Raw genomic sequence first — 17377 nt, 5'->3', positions numbered from 1 at the left:
GTGGTCCATGGACCACTGGTGGTCCATGAAAATGTTTAGGTGGTCCAAGAAGAAAAGGAACCATCATTAAACAATGTTTTTTTTCATAAACATGAAAAAAGAAAAAAAATTAGGGAAACTTATCATAGGTTAAAAACGTAAAAGTTACATTTGAGATTATAAGGTTTTATTGCGACTAAGGCTAAAAAAAAAAATGTTAACGATGCTATGAAACTGTCAAAACTTAAAATTCACTTTTAATCAAAACAGCCAGATTTATAGTTCACAAACCACTTGATTTTTTTCAAAGAGCGCGTGAAGGTATGAAAAACCAAATAGGGGCTTTAAAAAATATGGTTGCTGAAAATAAGCCCCTTGATATGACTCTGAATTGCAGAGAATAAAAAGCCATACACGGTAGGAGAAGATTTAATCAAACCTTGCATATTACAAGTTTTGGGAAAACAGGCTATCCAAAGACTGAAGTTGACACCTATTTCTGCTAACACTTTCCAGAGCAGAATTGAAGAAATTGCTGAAGATATTGAAAGTCAAGTTAAAACAATGGTAAAAATGCGCTATTTTATTCAATTCAACTTGATGAATCTATACACGTCAGTAACAAAGCACATGTCCTTTGTATTGTTAGTGTTGAGTTTCAAGGACAATTACACGAAGAACTTTTTTTCCTGCTGAACTTGCAAGGTAGAGTAACTAGCTTCTATAATTTTAAAGCCCTTGATAGTTATTTCCTGAATAAAAAAAGGTATTGGTATTTGTGCAGACGGTGCTACCAACATGACTGGACATTGCTCTGGAGTTAATACAAGAGTAAAAAATATTAGTCATCCAGACATTTTTTTTACCATTTCATTATACATCGTGAGCAGCTTGCGGTAAAAATAAAGTCCCCAGAAATAAACGAAGTATTATCCAGTACTATAAAACTTGTGAATGAAATTAGACATATAGGCTCTAAATTCTCGGATGTTTTAAATGCTCTGTAAAAAAATGGGTTCCCAGTGCACTCACTTCTTCTTCATGCTGAAGCGAGATGGCTATCAAGGGAATTTTGAACCTGAAAACTGAAATTTGATCAAGAACTCTCGTCCGATGATGAGTGGGTAGTATAGCTTGCTTGCATACTTGGCAAATATCTAAACGTATTTTTGGAAGGAAAACTTAAGGACGTGTTTACATAACGAGGAAATATAGACGGTTTTCGAAAGAAAATCACCGTGGCAAACACGGTTGGCAGATGGACATCTACAAATCTTTACAAATATTGATGAATATATGAAAGATAAGGATCTCAATAATCATGGGGTATCCCTGACTATTCAACAGCACTTACAGTCCCTGACATAATATTTCGATTTGTATTACCCAAGGGAAGAAGATCCCAGACATGTAAAAATGTGGATAATATATCCATTTGTATCTAACATCGAAGAGGATAAATTAAGCATAAAAGAAACAGAAGCCTCATTGATCTTTCTTGTGATGATAGTCTCACGTTAAAATTCAAATACTCTTTATCAAGAGCTCATTTTTGGGTCTCCCTCAAAAATGAATACCCATTACTGAGTGAAAAAGCTATGAAAATTATGATTCAATTTTCAACCACATATTTATGTGAAAAAACACTCATCGTTGGAGTGATTAAATTTCGGTACGACTCTCGGCTGAGATCAATGCAGCTACTTGTCTTGCAGTAATATCACTGAAACTGAATCTCCACCTCATGATGTCAAACATACAAGAGCAACAACCATCACACTAAAAATGTTGAAAAACTTACATATTTGATTATATTCAATTAAGTCTAATTTCTAACAACGATATCTACTAAGCTTTAAACATTTGGTTTTATTTTAAGATTATTCAATTGTTGTAATCCCTTGTCAAAATATATGCAAATATTTTTGCAATTGCCAGTTTTTTTGCTCTTTAAGCAATTTAATACAAACTTCTCCATACATGAATATCTTCAATTTTTCAACATAAGTGTGGCAAGTATGACAATGTCATTGCTATACTGATGTATAGAAAAAATACGAATATAGAAGTTCGTTACGTAAGTTAATTTGTAAGTTACGGATATTTATTACTAATAAAAACATTCGTAAATAAAATTAAAGTTCTAGTGGCCTTTTTAAGTAAACAAAAAAATTGGAGGGCAACTAGTCCCCTCCCCCTCCCCTTTTTTCTCAAAATCGTCAGATCAAAACTTTAAGAAAGCCATTTAGCCCAAAAATTAAATTAATATGCAAATTTCTTTTTAATTATTCACGTACGGTCAGCTAAAATTGAAATTAAAACGAATAGAAATTATTCTGTATATGAAAGGGGCTGTCACCTCCTCAACGCCCCACTCTTTACGCTAAAGTTTGACTCTTTATCACAACTCTACTTTTCAAAACAATAAAAAAATTTAGCGTAAAGAGCGGAGCGTCGTGGAGGGGACAGTCCCTTTCATATACGGAATAATCTCTTTTTGTTTTAAGTTTTAATGTCGCTCCTTACTTTCAGTTTAGAATATTTATTTTTTTACTTATTTAATTTTCGGAAGGCTCCTTAGAGAATCATACATTTTTGAAAAGCTGTTTTGGAAACTGCAGTTTAGACGTATTTTTTCATTTGGTTTACCTGCTCTCTGAAGAACTATATATCGGCTTTCACGACTGTCATGCTTTCAATAAAATATAGGTGATCACCCCATCCCTCCTAAAGAAGTCAATTTTCAACCTGTATTGGCTACTTAGGGATCCTACATTTTGCAACAAGCTTGCAATTTTGTGTTTGCATATGCATTTTATATCGCAATTTGTTTATCGTTATGACCTTATACATTTTTCAAAAAGAAAAATATCCATGAGCTTAGAGAACTGCCAATGAAATATTAGTTTATGCAAGTTAATACTAAGATAAATTTCAACGTGCTAATATTTTGAATATTTACATAGTGGGGATATTTCATAGACGATGACTACATCAAATGCATCAGATATTAAGTTAAACACCAAATGCTTGCGAATTGGGAAATCCAGCAAAGTATGAGATCCTTTATGAGGCAGGAAAGCTAAAAAGTGTTTTTTATAGGTTATTTTTTTCAATTTTTTTTTTAAAGATGCTTATATATAAGCATCCCTTTAGAAGTTTTCAAGACTTTCTATAAACAGGAAGAAGCGAATTATATTAGAAGTTGCTAGGCACAAACGATTTTAGAAGACAAGATATTTAGTTAAATATGAATGTGTGTCATTTGCAATATGGGTTAGGTAGGGAACAATACAAGCTTAAAAATCAATTGATGAAGTTTTACCTTTGCCTCTTCGTTGATTTTAGTTTTCCTAGCTGGTTTCCTAAGCATTGCATGAAATTTAAGTGTTTGAATCACTGTCAAATCTGGTGCTGGCTCTTCTAGGGCTGAAATATAAGCAACACGGCTTCGAAGACGTTGTGAGTTTACAGAAGTACCATTAAGTATCGTGGTAACACGCAATGAAGCGTTCCATGGCTTCTTTCTTCCAGCCATTGTTGCCAACAACGCTGATCCTTCTTCTTCTATAAAATAAAAGTATTTCAAAAATTTTGGATAAGCTTTTTTACACAAGCAGATTAATTACGGTTGAAAATATTAAATAAACTGAAGCAGCCTCGGTGCCTGCAATCATCCCAAAAATTTGTCTATCTATGAATTAACGACACTTGTTGACAACAAAGGTCCTTGCAACAGGCCTGCAGCAGCTGGGATTGCACAAGAGCATCGCATTGCCAACAGATACTAATCCACTATGTCACCATAGGGTATCCCTAAGGTTCGTAACCAGGATATTACAACTCCAAAATTAGTCAAAATTACATTCCTTTTTCCTGTTGATCAAGTACCCTAAGCGACTTTCTAGCAAGAGAAGCTCTTCTCCTAGCATAAAATACGACACTGAAAGTCTTATTGGAGACAGGGGGACCGAACTCCAAGTTTTACACTTTATTCAAGAGACATTCGTTTCGGCTGTCTGATATCCTTAACATAATGACCCGGCAACATATGCGCTGTCTAAGAGGCTTTCAAAATTGCATTAGCCTGCGGACCCTGTAATAGCTTAATCAGGTCCTAGGTAGAATACTTGACAAGGTTTAGTGTTTAAGTCTAATTATCGGCATTTTTTTTCAATTTACGAATATTTTCCTGAAAACTGCCTTCGGAGAAGCAAAATAAATTAAGCAGGATATGCTAAGAATATTAAGCAACATAGGGTTAAGTTACGGTCTCTCAAAGGCCCCCTAAACATAGGTCTCTCTGATCATAATTGCAGCAGTAGCTGTATAGCCAAGTAAAGATCGAACTCTGCCCAATAGTAAGCAAAATATAATCAACGCATTATCGAAGAAACTATCTAGTGATAAAGGTTTTCCAATAAACACCGATATTCACGTTTAATATAACAGTAATTTGTACTCTCCGATTTTTTTGGGAGATATGCCAGAAAAGAGCCAGAGACCCCTAAAAATTAACAACAAACCGAAATAAAAAGCTGAACATCCTAAAAAAAGAGAGTTAAAGTACCCCGACCTGAACAACTAGGAAAATTACATCCTTGCACGGTAGCACTGATTTACCGCCATCCCCCCGGGGAGATTGTGTCGAACGAGTTGTCATAGAATATTAGAAGATGGCTCGTTTGAACAAAAATTTCAGTATCTATAGGTAAAACGTAAAAAAATTCTGTCAAATCAAAATAAATAATGCAGCATTGAAACTTCATTGCCAAAAACCCTAAATGGTCCAGCACCTTGAGCAATAAGGAAAATCCCATTTTTGCCAGGTGGTACTCTTTTGTTTGCATTTCTCCCTCCTCCCTGGGGTAGGATATCGTATCTATACAGTGATCGCAGAAAAGTCCTTCTAGAACTGGAGAACATCACTTCAATGGAAATCTGTGTATGAGGAACGTCAGCATAAATATAAACGGCACTTTTGGAGCACGTTTTTCTGATACTACAGAATCAAGTAAGCAAACCTTAGACGTTGCATAAAAATGTGCCGTTACTTAATGACAATACTTCATACATAGTCGAAATATTTATCAGCAACTTCGGAAAGATAATTGTCATTATATCACATCTCGGGACACTTATCTTGTGACAATACACACATTTTGTGGGCAAGTTTAAGACAGGAAGTAAACATTTAACGCCCAATTCTTACAATTTCTCTAGCTGACTTTCCTAGTTTGATTACCAAAGTTGGCACAGAACTTTTTTGAAGTTTATTGTGTATGCTTAAGAAAGTTAATAATGAACAAAAATTAATTAAGAAATGAAGAGTTTTTCTTATAAAAGCAAAGAGCGAAACTGAATCTAAAAACGAAAAAAAAAATAATTGCTTCGAAACTTATGTAACGTATACAAATTTAGCTCAAATAAACTGACTTAGGATACATCCCTGTATTTATAAAATTTAAAAAATAGTGCTTTATGAAAAACTAAGCTTGGTAGAGTTTTCTACTCAAATAAAATCGCATACTAGAAGGTATGGATAACATGGCGAGTGAAAGACCATTCATAGCTTTATAAATCAACCTTTTACTGCAGACAAGTTGAGGTCTTCCGTACTTCTCAGAGAACATCCCCCTTTTTGGTACATTTTGGTTTTCCAGCTAAGTGCAAGTTTTTCAGCATTCTTCAAATATAGGAAAACGTCATGAGTTTATATATTTAAGCTAGATTTGTGAATTATGTTGCATAAACTGCATAGCAATAATTGTTGTTTGTTTTGGTTTCAACTTTGTTGTTCATTCTATTCGATTTTTTTTTAGTTTTTAGCTAAAAGCTTTGTATAAAGTTCCAACATAAATAAAGGAAATGATAAAGGAAATAAATAAAGGAAAGAGTGCATCAAAGTTATAGTGCTAACAACAACTGGCAATAATTTTCATTTGTTTAAGCTTCAAAGTTGCTCGATGCTTCTGACAGAAAAAAAATTGAATTTTAACTGTAGAGAAGGAAAAAAACATTCCATTTGTGGAAGGGCAAAATGAAGCATCCCTGATCATAGTTATAAAGTCAAAAAATTAATAGAATTCATGGGAAAAAGGGGATAATGTCGCCAAAATATCAAACATTAAGTTTCCTATAGCCCCCTTCCCCTGTTCAAAGAAAATTTTAAAAATTTTCCCCTGTTCAAAGAAATTTTGTCTCTCAGTAACCTCCAAAAGGAAATTGTAATGATGCATTGTCTTTCATTTTCCAGGAAACAAGAAGCATTTCATCGGTTCCCTCTACTCCTTTTAAAGAAGCTATTAATTTATATAATTTGTTCTCAACACTGATATTGAGCAATTAAAAAAACGAAGTTTAAGTTAATACAGCGTAGAATCGTTTTAAACTTTGTTCAGACTAATCTCTACACATTTGTTGCGTTTGATTCACGTTTGTTTTTGTATCCCTTGCAAATAAAAATGGAACACAACTTTTATGTCACTTACCGCACGTTGGCATTACACCTAAAATTTCCCCTCCAAAAATTTCTAGCGAAATGTTATCCAATAATCTTGCACTTTTCCCTTTTAAACTGTAATTAAGGTTTCTAACTTGCAAGTGAGGAATTTTTATTCCTTTCATCGTCAAGTCGTCACGAGGAAAAAATCTGTCGTTTAAAAGCGGAGCATCTCTTGGATAAATTGCACCTTCGATCCTTGTTGTCGCCCTAGAGTTCCTTGAAGTTACAGAGCCATGTGACCTTTTTTCAAGGTCTTCATTAAGAACTGATCTAGAGCCATTAATTTTCAAAGATTTTCTCAGTCTTTGAGCATCACGTTTGTCTTTTTTGTCATCCGCAAGTAAATTGGCTTCACTGCTACTTTTTAATCTATTCTCTCTAGACCAGCCCGAGTCACTTTTGTGATTTGGTATTATATGGTTACGAAAATCAGGGTCACTTTTAGCTCTCAGCCTTGAACTTTGCAGTACAGGAGAGCCATCATCACTTGAATCATAACCGCTTGAACCGTTTTTGGGAGGTGCAACGCGAGGTAATCCAAAATTTAGAAAATTATTGGAGCTTGCTGAAAGTGGTGAGCGGGTATTTTGTTTTTGACGACTTAAAATAGACTGCACTGTTTGGTCACGCAGCTGAAAGTTTCCATAGGGCAGTGGTCCTTTTTCAGAGCTTCCAAGTGCAGAATCCGTAAAATCAGAATTCAAATTCTGACGGTAAATAGACCAGGCGTGAAGATCGGAAGCAGTATACGCCTTTATTGCTTCATTGGGAGGGACGTACCGCCTGCCGGACATTTCCCACATTTCTTGATTCATCTTTTTGTGGTACCTATAAAAAAGAAAACCATGGGAAACTGAGAAATCTGCATCCTCAGTTACAAAGAATAAAAATAGCTAAACCAAATTTAAGCCTCTAGACCTGTGATTAACAAATTTGGATTTCATATAAATTTTCAACTGTCAACAGGAACGAAGAAATTGTGGTATGTTATGGAAAGTTGTTTATTTTTAATAAAAATCCCACAAGTCTGCGTGACACACCCTAAATACCGGAAGAAACGTACCTTTAAATGGATTTATAGGTTATATGGACAAAAATTAGGTTCACAAAGAAGTTTAGCTACCGTGCTTGTGTCCTTCAGAGAAAACGAATCATTGCTTTAAAAATAATGCAGAAGTGGGACAACATTTCAATATTTTTTTTAGCTTCAATGAGTTCCAAACGATGTCTGCATATCGATCATAAAACTTAGACAGTTATAAGAAAAAGTAGGGAAGAAAGACATAAGGGCATAACTAAAAAAAATATCAGGTTCGCTGTACAAAATACCGTAAAAATAAAGATGGAAAATATTTATAGAAAATTTTAGACTTAACTGAATGAAGGAGGTTAAAACTCAGAACAGTGTATTCTACCCACCCATACCTCAGGTTCTAAGGGGTATTCCCAAGATTTCTTATGGAGAATCCGTAGAATGTCGTGAGACTACTGTCTTAAGGCTTTAGACTTGCAACCTTGAAGGCCGGGACCATAGGACCATAGATTTATAATATTAATTCAAAAGGCTAGGGCACGAACTGAATTAAAATAGGGATAAACAGAAACATAATTTTAGTTAGCCTAATAGCAAGACGAATTGAAAGAACAAAGAATAAATAAGCAAATTTAAAAAGAACCAACAAAAGGATTCGTAAACTCTTACTTTTTACTGCATTGAATAAAAAACTAGTTTTTTAACTGAAAGTAAGGAGCGACATTAAAACTTAAAACGAACAGAAATTACTCCGTATATGAAATGGGTTGTCCCCTCCGCAATCCCTCGCTCTTTACGCTAAAGTTTTTAATTGTTTTAAAAAGTAGAAGTGTGGCAAAGGAAATAGGTCAAAAGAAAATGACTATTTTTCAAAAAGTACAACCTATGAGTTCAAAGCAACCTACCCACCTGAAGACGACCCCCCTTCAAAAAAAAGAAAAAATTGATACTTTTAACATCCTTACTATACTTTCGTACACTTTTCCGTTTTTTACATTTTTTGGTGTTTTCTTTGAAACTATACTGTTCCCAAGGTCCCTCTCTCCTTTTACTGAAAAATGCATGCACACTTCTGGTTTCAGCTAAAATATTAACAATATATATATTGTACAATAAGCAGTAATAATTAGTAAGTTAACTATCAATTCAAAGCCATTTATGGTTGTCACCCGTTTCTTGGATGTTTAATTTTACATTATGTCTGGGGGCCCATTAATCATATCTGAATTTTGATTCAAATATCCAGGATATTTAATTTTAGACCACACCTGCTAACCCACTATTTATATTTAAGAATAATGTTTTGACGCCCAGGATGTTTCGATTTAGGTATTGACAAGCTCCAAATTTCTGGCATAAACCTTTTTTTTTTAAATACCTTATACCTACAAGATTTATCCCTTTTACTGAGTTCATGTCAGAATTGAGAAATTTTGAAAAGCTATTATGTAAACAACTCATCAAGGTCAATTAAATATTTTCTTTCTTTTTGGGACAAGAAACAATATTTATTGATGGATTTTCTGATTTCCAGTACGCTCGTCGTAAATAATGGTTGTCTGCAGGATTTCTACCGAGTAAAATTCTTAGTATGGGGCTATCTAAAACATCTAACACCAACATCTTCGAAAAACTCGAACTTTCTGAAATTTTTTTACATTTCAAGATATATATAGAAAAACTAGCGGTTGGGGTGGAGCTTCGCGCCACCCCAACACCTAGTTTGTGGGGGCGCTTATATATATATATATATATATATATATATATATATATATATATATATATATATATATATATATATATATATATATATATATATATATATATATCTTTAATTTTAAAGGAAACTGTAAATAAACTTAAAACCTATTGTTCTGGTATCAAAAAATTTTCGAATTTTAATCCATATTGGAGTGTTAATAATTCACTGCAGGTGATAGATTCTTTAACAATGGTTTCAGCTAAAAGAATTGAGTCTTTCGATTTTGCGACAATGTATACTAATTCATCACTTAATGTAGTGTTTGATAATTTAAAAACTGTAATCAAGAAAGCTTTCCTCTTATCTAGTAAAAGGTTCTTAAAAATAGACACGTATAATAAAAAAGCTATATGGACAAATTGCTTTAATACTACAGTTAACTTGAGATGTTACAGCTTGGATATGATTTTTGAGTTATTAGAATTTGTTTTATACAATACTTATATAAGATTTGGTGGTGATTTGTACAAGCAAATTGTGGGAATTCCCATGGGGGGGAATGCCAGCCCATTTATAGCTGACTTGTTTTTAAGTCAACTAGAATATAAATATATGATGGATAAGAATAATCCAATCAATTTAAAACATGTTTTGTCAAATAATAAAAGATATTTAGAAGATATTTTGGTCTTAAATTGTAAGGATTTCATTGATATTTCTAAAAATATATATCCATCAGGGCTTATTCTTGAACCTAGTCATGGCGCTGGTCATGAAGATCATTTCTTAGATCTAAATATTAATATTTGTGATAATAATAAATTAAGTTTTAAAATATATAATAAAACGGATGATTTTGATTTTGAAGTGATTAGTTTCCCATTCCCTGAAAGTAATATACACTCAAATATCACATATTCAGCGTTTTTCTCACAGTTACTTCGTTATGCAAGTAATTATATTGTTTTTTAAAAATAGATGTAAAATCTTAAGCCAAAAATTGATATCAAGAGGTTTTTCTGCAAATAAATTAACTTGGGAATTTAAAAAATTTAGTTTTCATTATAACGAACTTTTAAATAAATATCAAAAGAATTATCTAGAAATACTTAAAGAAATTTTCTACTAATTTCGGAGGTTCGAGAAATGTTGTTGAGGCGCCATTTATTTTGAATTGTGTTTCTAATTGAGCGGATTTTTTTTTTAAAATTAGCCACATGGTAAAGATGAATTCTATAATTGTTTAGTTCATTCAGGTTTTTGCAATGTGTTAATATTTGTGAATTGGTAAAATTTATTATATTTAGTTTACCTATTGTTGCTAAAAAGAGGGATATATTAACAGGATAAGCTTGTTTTGGTGTTACTTGGTTGTTTTACATTTGCTGTTTTTTTTTTCTTTCATAGGCATGTATTTTGGGGGTGATACCTGACACGGGGATGCCATGGATATTCTGTGGTAGCCACACCACTTGGCTGGGTAGAGAATTTAAAGTGGCGAAACCCTACATAGGCCAGTGTATTCTCCTGATGAGCGCTTGTGTTGGGTTGTTGCCTCTGAATTATTTGTCTTTATTATTTTTTCTATTGTTTGGTAAATGACGACTTATACTTATTGACGACATGACTGCCTGTCCATGGATTATTCTTTATGGTTGATTGTGTATGGCTATGCTGTTTGACCTATGTGATTGTATGGATGAGTAGGGTTAAGGCCTCATTCAAGAGCTGGTCTATATTAATCACTAATTTAGGAAAACAGTCTTCCTTTTCTCCTTCTGTCTCTCTTTTTTTGTGTTTGTGCTGTTGCATTGGTGATTTCTCTTTTCATGATATATATGTATATATATATATATATATATATATATATATATATATATATATATATATATATATATATATATATATATATATATATATATATAACTACGTAAAACTTGCGAATATACAACATTCTTGGCTGTCCCATTATCTGTGCATATAAATATATTGTCAGGTTTACCGACTCTTGAACATGCAACACATAATTGTCCATGGGAAAAACAATCTGTATTCGGATCTATACCTCATTATTCTAATGATTGCCCTTGAGCTTTGTTGATGGTGATTGCTAATCGGGCATTCCCTGTACCCCCGTCATCATTTATATATCCCCCTGTGCCCCCCAGCGTCCCCGTTGTTGTTGTTTCCCTGTGTCCCGGTCGTCATTTGTGTCCCGGTGTCCCAGTCTGTAATTTCTCTTTGAGTGTCGCGGTCGTCATTTATATTCCCTGTGTCCCGGTGTCCCGGTCGTCATTTTTGTCGGGGTGTCCCGGTCTGTAATTTCTCTTTGAGTGTCCTGGTCGTCATTTATATTCCCTGTGTCCCGGTCGTCATTTGTGTCCCGGTGCTTTGTTGATGGTGATTGCTAATCAAATATTCCTTGTGTCCCGGTCGCTTTCTCTTTGAGTGTCCCGGTCGTCATTTATATTCCCTATGTCCCGGTGTCCCGGTCGTCATTTGTGTCCCGATGTCCCGGTCTGTCATTTCGTCAGTCGACAAACATGACGTCAGTCGACACACAAACATGACGTCACTCGACACACAGACACACAAAAAACTTATTTTTATATATATAGATAAGTTGTTTGTTTGTGTGTCTGTCTGTCTGTCCGCATATGATGTCTGAATTATTTCATCATATACCAATTCAAAAACGAATGTATTCAAGCCAAAGTGGCTGAGTTGGTAAAGCGTTATGTTCCAGGTTCTAGGTCCGAGAGAAAATTCTTAGTATGGGGCTATCGAAAAACTCGAACTTTCTGACATTTTTCTAGATCTCGGGATATTTCTAAACTTATCCCCTAGGATTCGCTTTCATTTATTTTTCACAGGCTAAATTAGGAATTTTTTATTTATAATCTTTTATTTTTCTTATATCTCTTATATTTCTCTTAATCTTTTATAATAATTTTTTTATTTTAGAGGCCAATATTTTACGAGGTCAATTTTGATCAGTTTTTTGTAAGAATAGTGAACTGTGAGCGTGGCCATATTTCAAAAATATTTCATTTAGTTACACCACAGCCCTAAAATTACCCCTTTCCCCCTCTCACTCTTTAGGCTCTCATACGATATTTATCTAAACTTTCAGGTTTAACTTAAAGCAACAATATCAGCTTATCTTACGAAGACGATTATTTTATTTTTCTTTTGGCAGTATTTGTAACCAACAATTATGCCTAACAATCCCAAAACACCCCGCTACTCACCAATACAGACGCCCCACCCCGGACTACGATATCTTTTATGTACTAGTGTAGATATTTAGTTCTTTTAAATGAACAGCTGGCCCTCCCAGATCCTGGTCAAAGCCTTAGAAAATGACACTTTTCACTTATGGAACAGATAGATTGCTGAGCACTTTTCCATAGATTCAATTTTTCTTCTAAATTGTCGATAAAAAAAATTAATGTTCTTAGGTCTGATTTATCAGAACTGACAACATTATTTCCTAGAAGGAAACACCAACAAAGCTAACAGACACGCTTAAACACACACACAAAATACATGCACACACAAGTCAGACCATGAAACACCACAACTAAACAGAACCAATCCTAACTTTTCAAGTCCCTATGAAATATTCAAGGAAACGCCAACAAAGCTAACACAGACAAGCCAAACCATGAATCATCACAACCAGACATGACAAATTCTAACTTTATCAAACAAGCCCGTTCAAAAATTCACAAGGAAACACCAACAAAGGTAACAGAAAAAATTCAAACCATGAATAGAAACTTGAAAAGTTAGAAGAACACAGACAGAATTTTCATAAAGTAAGAAACAGGAGAACAGAAGTTTCCAAAAAGTCTGAAACACATGAACATACTCAAAAAGATTTTCAACAAAAGAAAATCAGAAACACGCGAAAAGAACTTTCAAAAAGTCAGAAACACAAAAATAGAGTTTTCCTTTTATGACTTTGGGGATGGGAATTCTCGTTCGTAAAAAACCAAAACGATTTTTCGAAGTGAATATAAGTGATATTCGCCTAAGAGGGTTAGTTTCACTGAAAATTCTCATTAAGTCTTTTAATTCGCAAGAAATAAAAAAATTACCTTATTTTTGACTCCCATTTTCTGATCGATGAGCATCCTCCGAAGTTTCTACAACCATGATTCAGAGGTGGGAATGAGAAAAGGGCAGTCCAACTCCTATAGGAATAAATTCCTCTCATGTTAGGGTTAAATGTTAATCTTTACTTTCCCAGAAATCATCCCGGGAATCAAAAGAGATTAAGTATCATTTTCAAATTTTTGATGCGTTTTTTTTGTGCTAATGCCCCACCCGAAAAATAACACCCCAAACAAATGACCAGGATACAACCCCAGGGATTATACATCAATTTTTACCTCCACCCTCCCCTCGTCTCTCCCTTAAAACCAATTCTGTATTTATGTGAAGGCTCAATGAGAGATGGAATGTTTTGGCACTAAAATGCATCCCTTAAGGTACTTGTCTCCCCCCTAACAAGCCGAAATATTTTGAAGGTTTAAACAAACTTCACTGTCTTAAGTAAATTCCCTGTTGTTTTACAATTCCAGACATTTGCATATAAGGACTTTGAACCTCTAGAGTGGGAACTGATTGTTTGGGATTCAATCCCACTTTCTAGGGCTATAATGAGAGTAAGGTTAAGATGGATTGGGCACGTTCTCCGGATGAAGGATGACAGATTGCCGAAAATTGTCCTTTTGGCCAACCGTCAAGGGCTAAATGGAAGACAGGTGTTTTGCGGTTAAGGTGGGGGGATGTCGTAAAGGAGATTTAAGGGAAAGGAGAACTTCCTAGGATGGTGTAAAGAGGGGGCTTTGAAAAGATTGGAGTGGAGGAGGGTGCCTGGCTATGTTGGCCTCAGGTAGTTTGGTGGTGCAATGAGTTGTTAGTAGTAGGAGTAGTTTGGGAGCCTTCAGATAAATATAGAGTTAGTTCTAAGGGAGATACAACGAGACGGTGGAGGTAGAAATTTATATCTAATTCCCATGGCGGTTTCCAGGACTTTTTTGGAGGGGGGTATTTTCTAGGGGGGTAAAAAACTTAACAAACACATCAAAGATGTCAAATTGACAAAATAATCCCACTTGATTTCTGGGAATATTTCTGGTCTACGCTGTTATTAGGAAAATAAAAAGTAGCATTAACCCCCAAAATGATTCTGTATAGGAGGAGGACTGCCACTTCCTCATCAGGACTTCCACCTCGTGGTCACAGAAACTTCAAAGGGTGCTCATTACGTCAGAAATGGAGAGCTGGTCCTTAAGTATAAGTCGAAAGTGACTGGAGACCAACTTTCCGAGAGGATAGACGCCGGCTCCCATAAATAAAAAAAAAATATATTCTATTCCGTTCAATCGAAAAAGCAAAAGCAAAATGATATAAGTTTCATTGAGTTTGAATACCTGTATCTCTGGCAAAAAACAAGAGTTTTAATATTTTTTTAAGGCTTTAGGAAAGTAGGTGTCAGTTTTTAGATTTCTGCCATTTATTCGGGTTTCTTATCCAAGCTCTACAAGTTATGGCAAGACTTTCAAATCCCTTCTAAACAGTTTGGTTCCACAAACTAAAAAAGTTGATGATGGAAGAGATACATTGACCCCTTAAGGTATTAATTTAAAAGCACATACATCTTAGAATTTCCAACATGAACTTTCGCAAAAATATCAGTGGGCAAACTCTTACTAATCCTTTGCCTATTCCCCTTAACTATTGTTTATTTTGAAGAGACGTGACAGTTGTAATAGCCTGATATTATATTTAGAAATATTATCTCTTTTTCAAATTAATTTAAAAAACTTATTCCACCAGACAAGTTTTTCAAAGAAAATTAAAGAGCTCAATTAAACCAAAAATGAGCATAAATAAAGTAAAATAATCTTTCAAGCGTAAAACTACCACGATTCACCATTAATAAATAAATGAATTCCAAAACGAACAGAAATTACAATAAATAATAGAGCCTAACTCAAAAGGAACAGTAATTAACATGAGTAGCGCTGACAACCCCCATGCCTTCTCAAGACCAGAACATAATTGGACTTTACTGAAAAAAAAAGACCAGGGATTGTCAGTTTAATATAGGCCTAAATATACTGATATTTATTTTTTACAGTTTTAAAAAAATTTTGTTTATTAAGTAAAAAAATGAAAGTATTTAAAATGTATTTTGTTTATAAATATTGATTTCAAAACAAGTACAAGTAGTTGCAATAAAAGTCGTAGTTGAAGAAGTAGTAGTAATAAATATAGTAATGATAGAAGTATTAGTAGTAGCGTGCACATATTGCCTTTTGGTCAGATAATCTCCCCTTTTAGTATTCTCTGACGGTTCCAATTTAATAATCACATCGATTCTTGAGATACACTCTTTTGACAATGTGATTCACATAATGTCTTTGGATGTAGCTCAGACGTTCCCAGAATATTGTAAATGGAGTAGTATGTAGCAGTAGTAGGAGTGATAGCATACAAATATTCCTTTTTTGATACCCAGTCATTCACGAGTTACGCCCTTTTGACAATCTGTATACACATAACGTGTTCTGATTTAGTACGAAACTCCTGACATAACTACTGAGTCTTTCAACTACACCGAACAAAATGGGTATATCAAGGTGTTGATTGAATGCATTTGGGAAAATTAGTGGCATAGGGGAGTGGGCTGGTAGCCTCCAGTCCCTGTTGACTCTCAAAAAGGGCACTAGACTTCGCAATTTTTAATCGAATGAGCCCCTTTCGAAGTTTCTACGACAACTCCTTCTATACGAAGTGCCCTGGTCTAAAACCGAAAAAGCGAGGAGGATACCTCCCCTCCGATAACTTTGACTCTTAAAAAAGGCACTAGAATTCCTAATTAACAGTGCAATGAGCGCTCTCTGAAGTTTATACGACCACTCTTTCTATAAAAAACTTATATGCTCCCAGGGCACAACTTACAACCTTTGCCCTGAGGGCTGTGGGAGAAGGGGGCTGGCATCCTCAAAGACATAATTTTCGAACTTTTCAACAGCGCTGAACAAAATAACTCTGTCAAACATTTAATTGGATTAAGCGTAGGGAGGGGGGCTGGTTTCTCTCAAATTACTTTTGACTATTAAAAAGGGCAGCACCTACGTTTTATACAGAACACTCGAGAACTTTCCTTTGTAAGATCTAACAAAAACCCATTGAGCTATCTGTATTTGAAGACAATTAGCATAGGATAGTGGAAGAATTGCGTTGTAGCCTTGTAGGTATATTTGAATTAAATATTTAATATAGTAAGTTGGTAATTTGGTTAGGTATTTAATATAATGCGTTCTGGGCAGCCTACTTTCCAGAGTTCTCCGTAGTAGTATCCATAATTTTGTTAATAAAGTAGGCTATTATATTTCCATCATACTTTGGTATATTTCATTAGGATTAACCCTAACTTCACTTCTCGAGTGTATTCTATACAATACCGTAAGAACCAAAGGGCACTAGCCCTTTCAAAGAGCCCCTTCCGAGGTTTCTGTGACAACTCCTATACGAAGTGCCCAGGTCTAAAAAAAAATAATAATAAATGAATAAATAATACATTGTGCCCGCTTCGCTCTTTGACTTAGGCAGCGCTATAGCGCTGCCTATGATTGAATCCTCTTAAACTGTGCCGTATTGATAGCTAACCCAGATATTATCCAAAATTTTATGTTATTAACAATTCTAAGCAACTATTAAAAATCGACTATAATTTACTTCATTAATATATACCGTAATGATCGCTAACGCAGAAATTATTCAGACTTTCATGTTTTTATCAATTCTAAGCGGTATTATTGATTATTATATCATGTATTGATTAGAGAAGGTTGCCTCCATGTAAAAACGACAAATACGCAGGTATCTGACAAAATTGAGGAGCCTATGCATATTCAATAATTATCAATCCATTCAATGATACAAAACAAAGCCCAAGTCATAGATGGTTGCCAAGAATGCGGTTGCAAGATACCTTCAGGGCTCATAAGATCTGGGTTCATCAAATTATAATCAATTTCTGTATATTTTTCAAGCAATTCGGCAGTCCAAAATCAAAACATGGCAAGTTCAAAAGACCCAAGCGGCTAAAATTAACAAAACTTACTATGCTGGAGGG

At 34.4% G+C, this 17377-nt stretch overlaps 1 protein-coding gene across 1 annotated transcript in view; it reads right to left on the bottom strand.

Moving 5' to 3' along the window:
* Positions 1–17377, bottom strand: part of LOC136028115 (ATP-binding cassette sub-family G member 8-like) — a 57166-nt gene that overhangs the window by 29388 nt on the left and 10401 nt on the right. Inside the window, exons 2-3 of the mRNA XM_065705758.1 lie at positions 6471–7312; positions 3305–3546 (exon numbers count right to left, since the gene is read on the bottom strand). Coding sequence (XP_065561830.1) covers positions 3305–3546; positions 6471–7299 — 1071 coding nt within the window. The 5' untranslated portion in view covers positions 7300–7312. The remainder of the gene's footprint in view (positions 1–3304; positions 3547–6470; positions 7313–17377) is intronic.

This window comes from Artemia franciscana, chromosome 1 (genome assembly GCF_032884065.1).
Source record: "Artemia franciscana chromosome 1, ASM3288406v1, whole genome shotgun sequence".
In the NCBI taxonomy this organism is placed as follows: domain Eukaryota; kingdom Metazoa; phylum Arthropoda; class Branchiopoda; order Anostraca; family Artemiidae; genus Artemia; species Artemia franciscana.
This window is presented reverse-complemented; position numbering and strand designations above follow the sequence as displayed.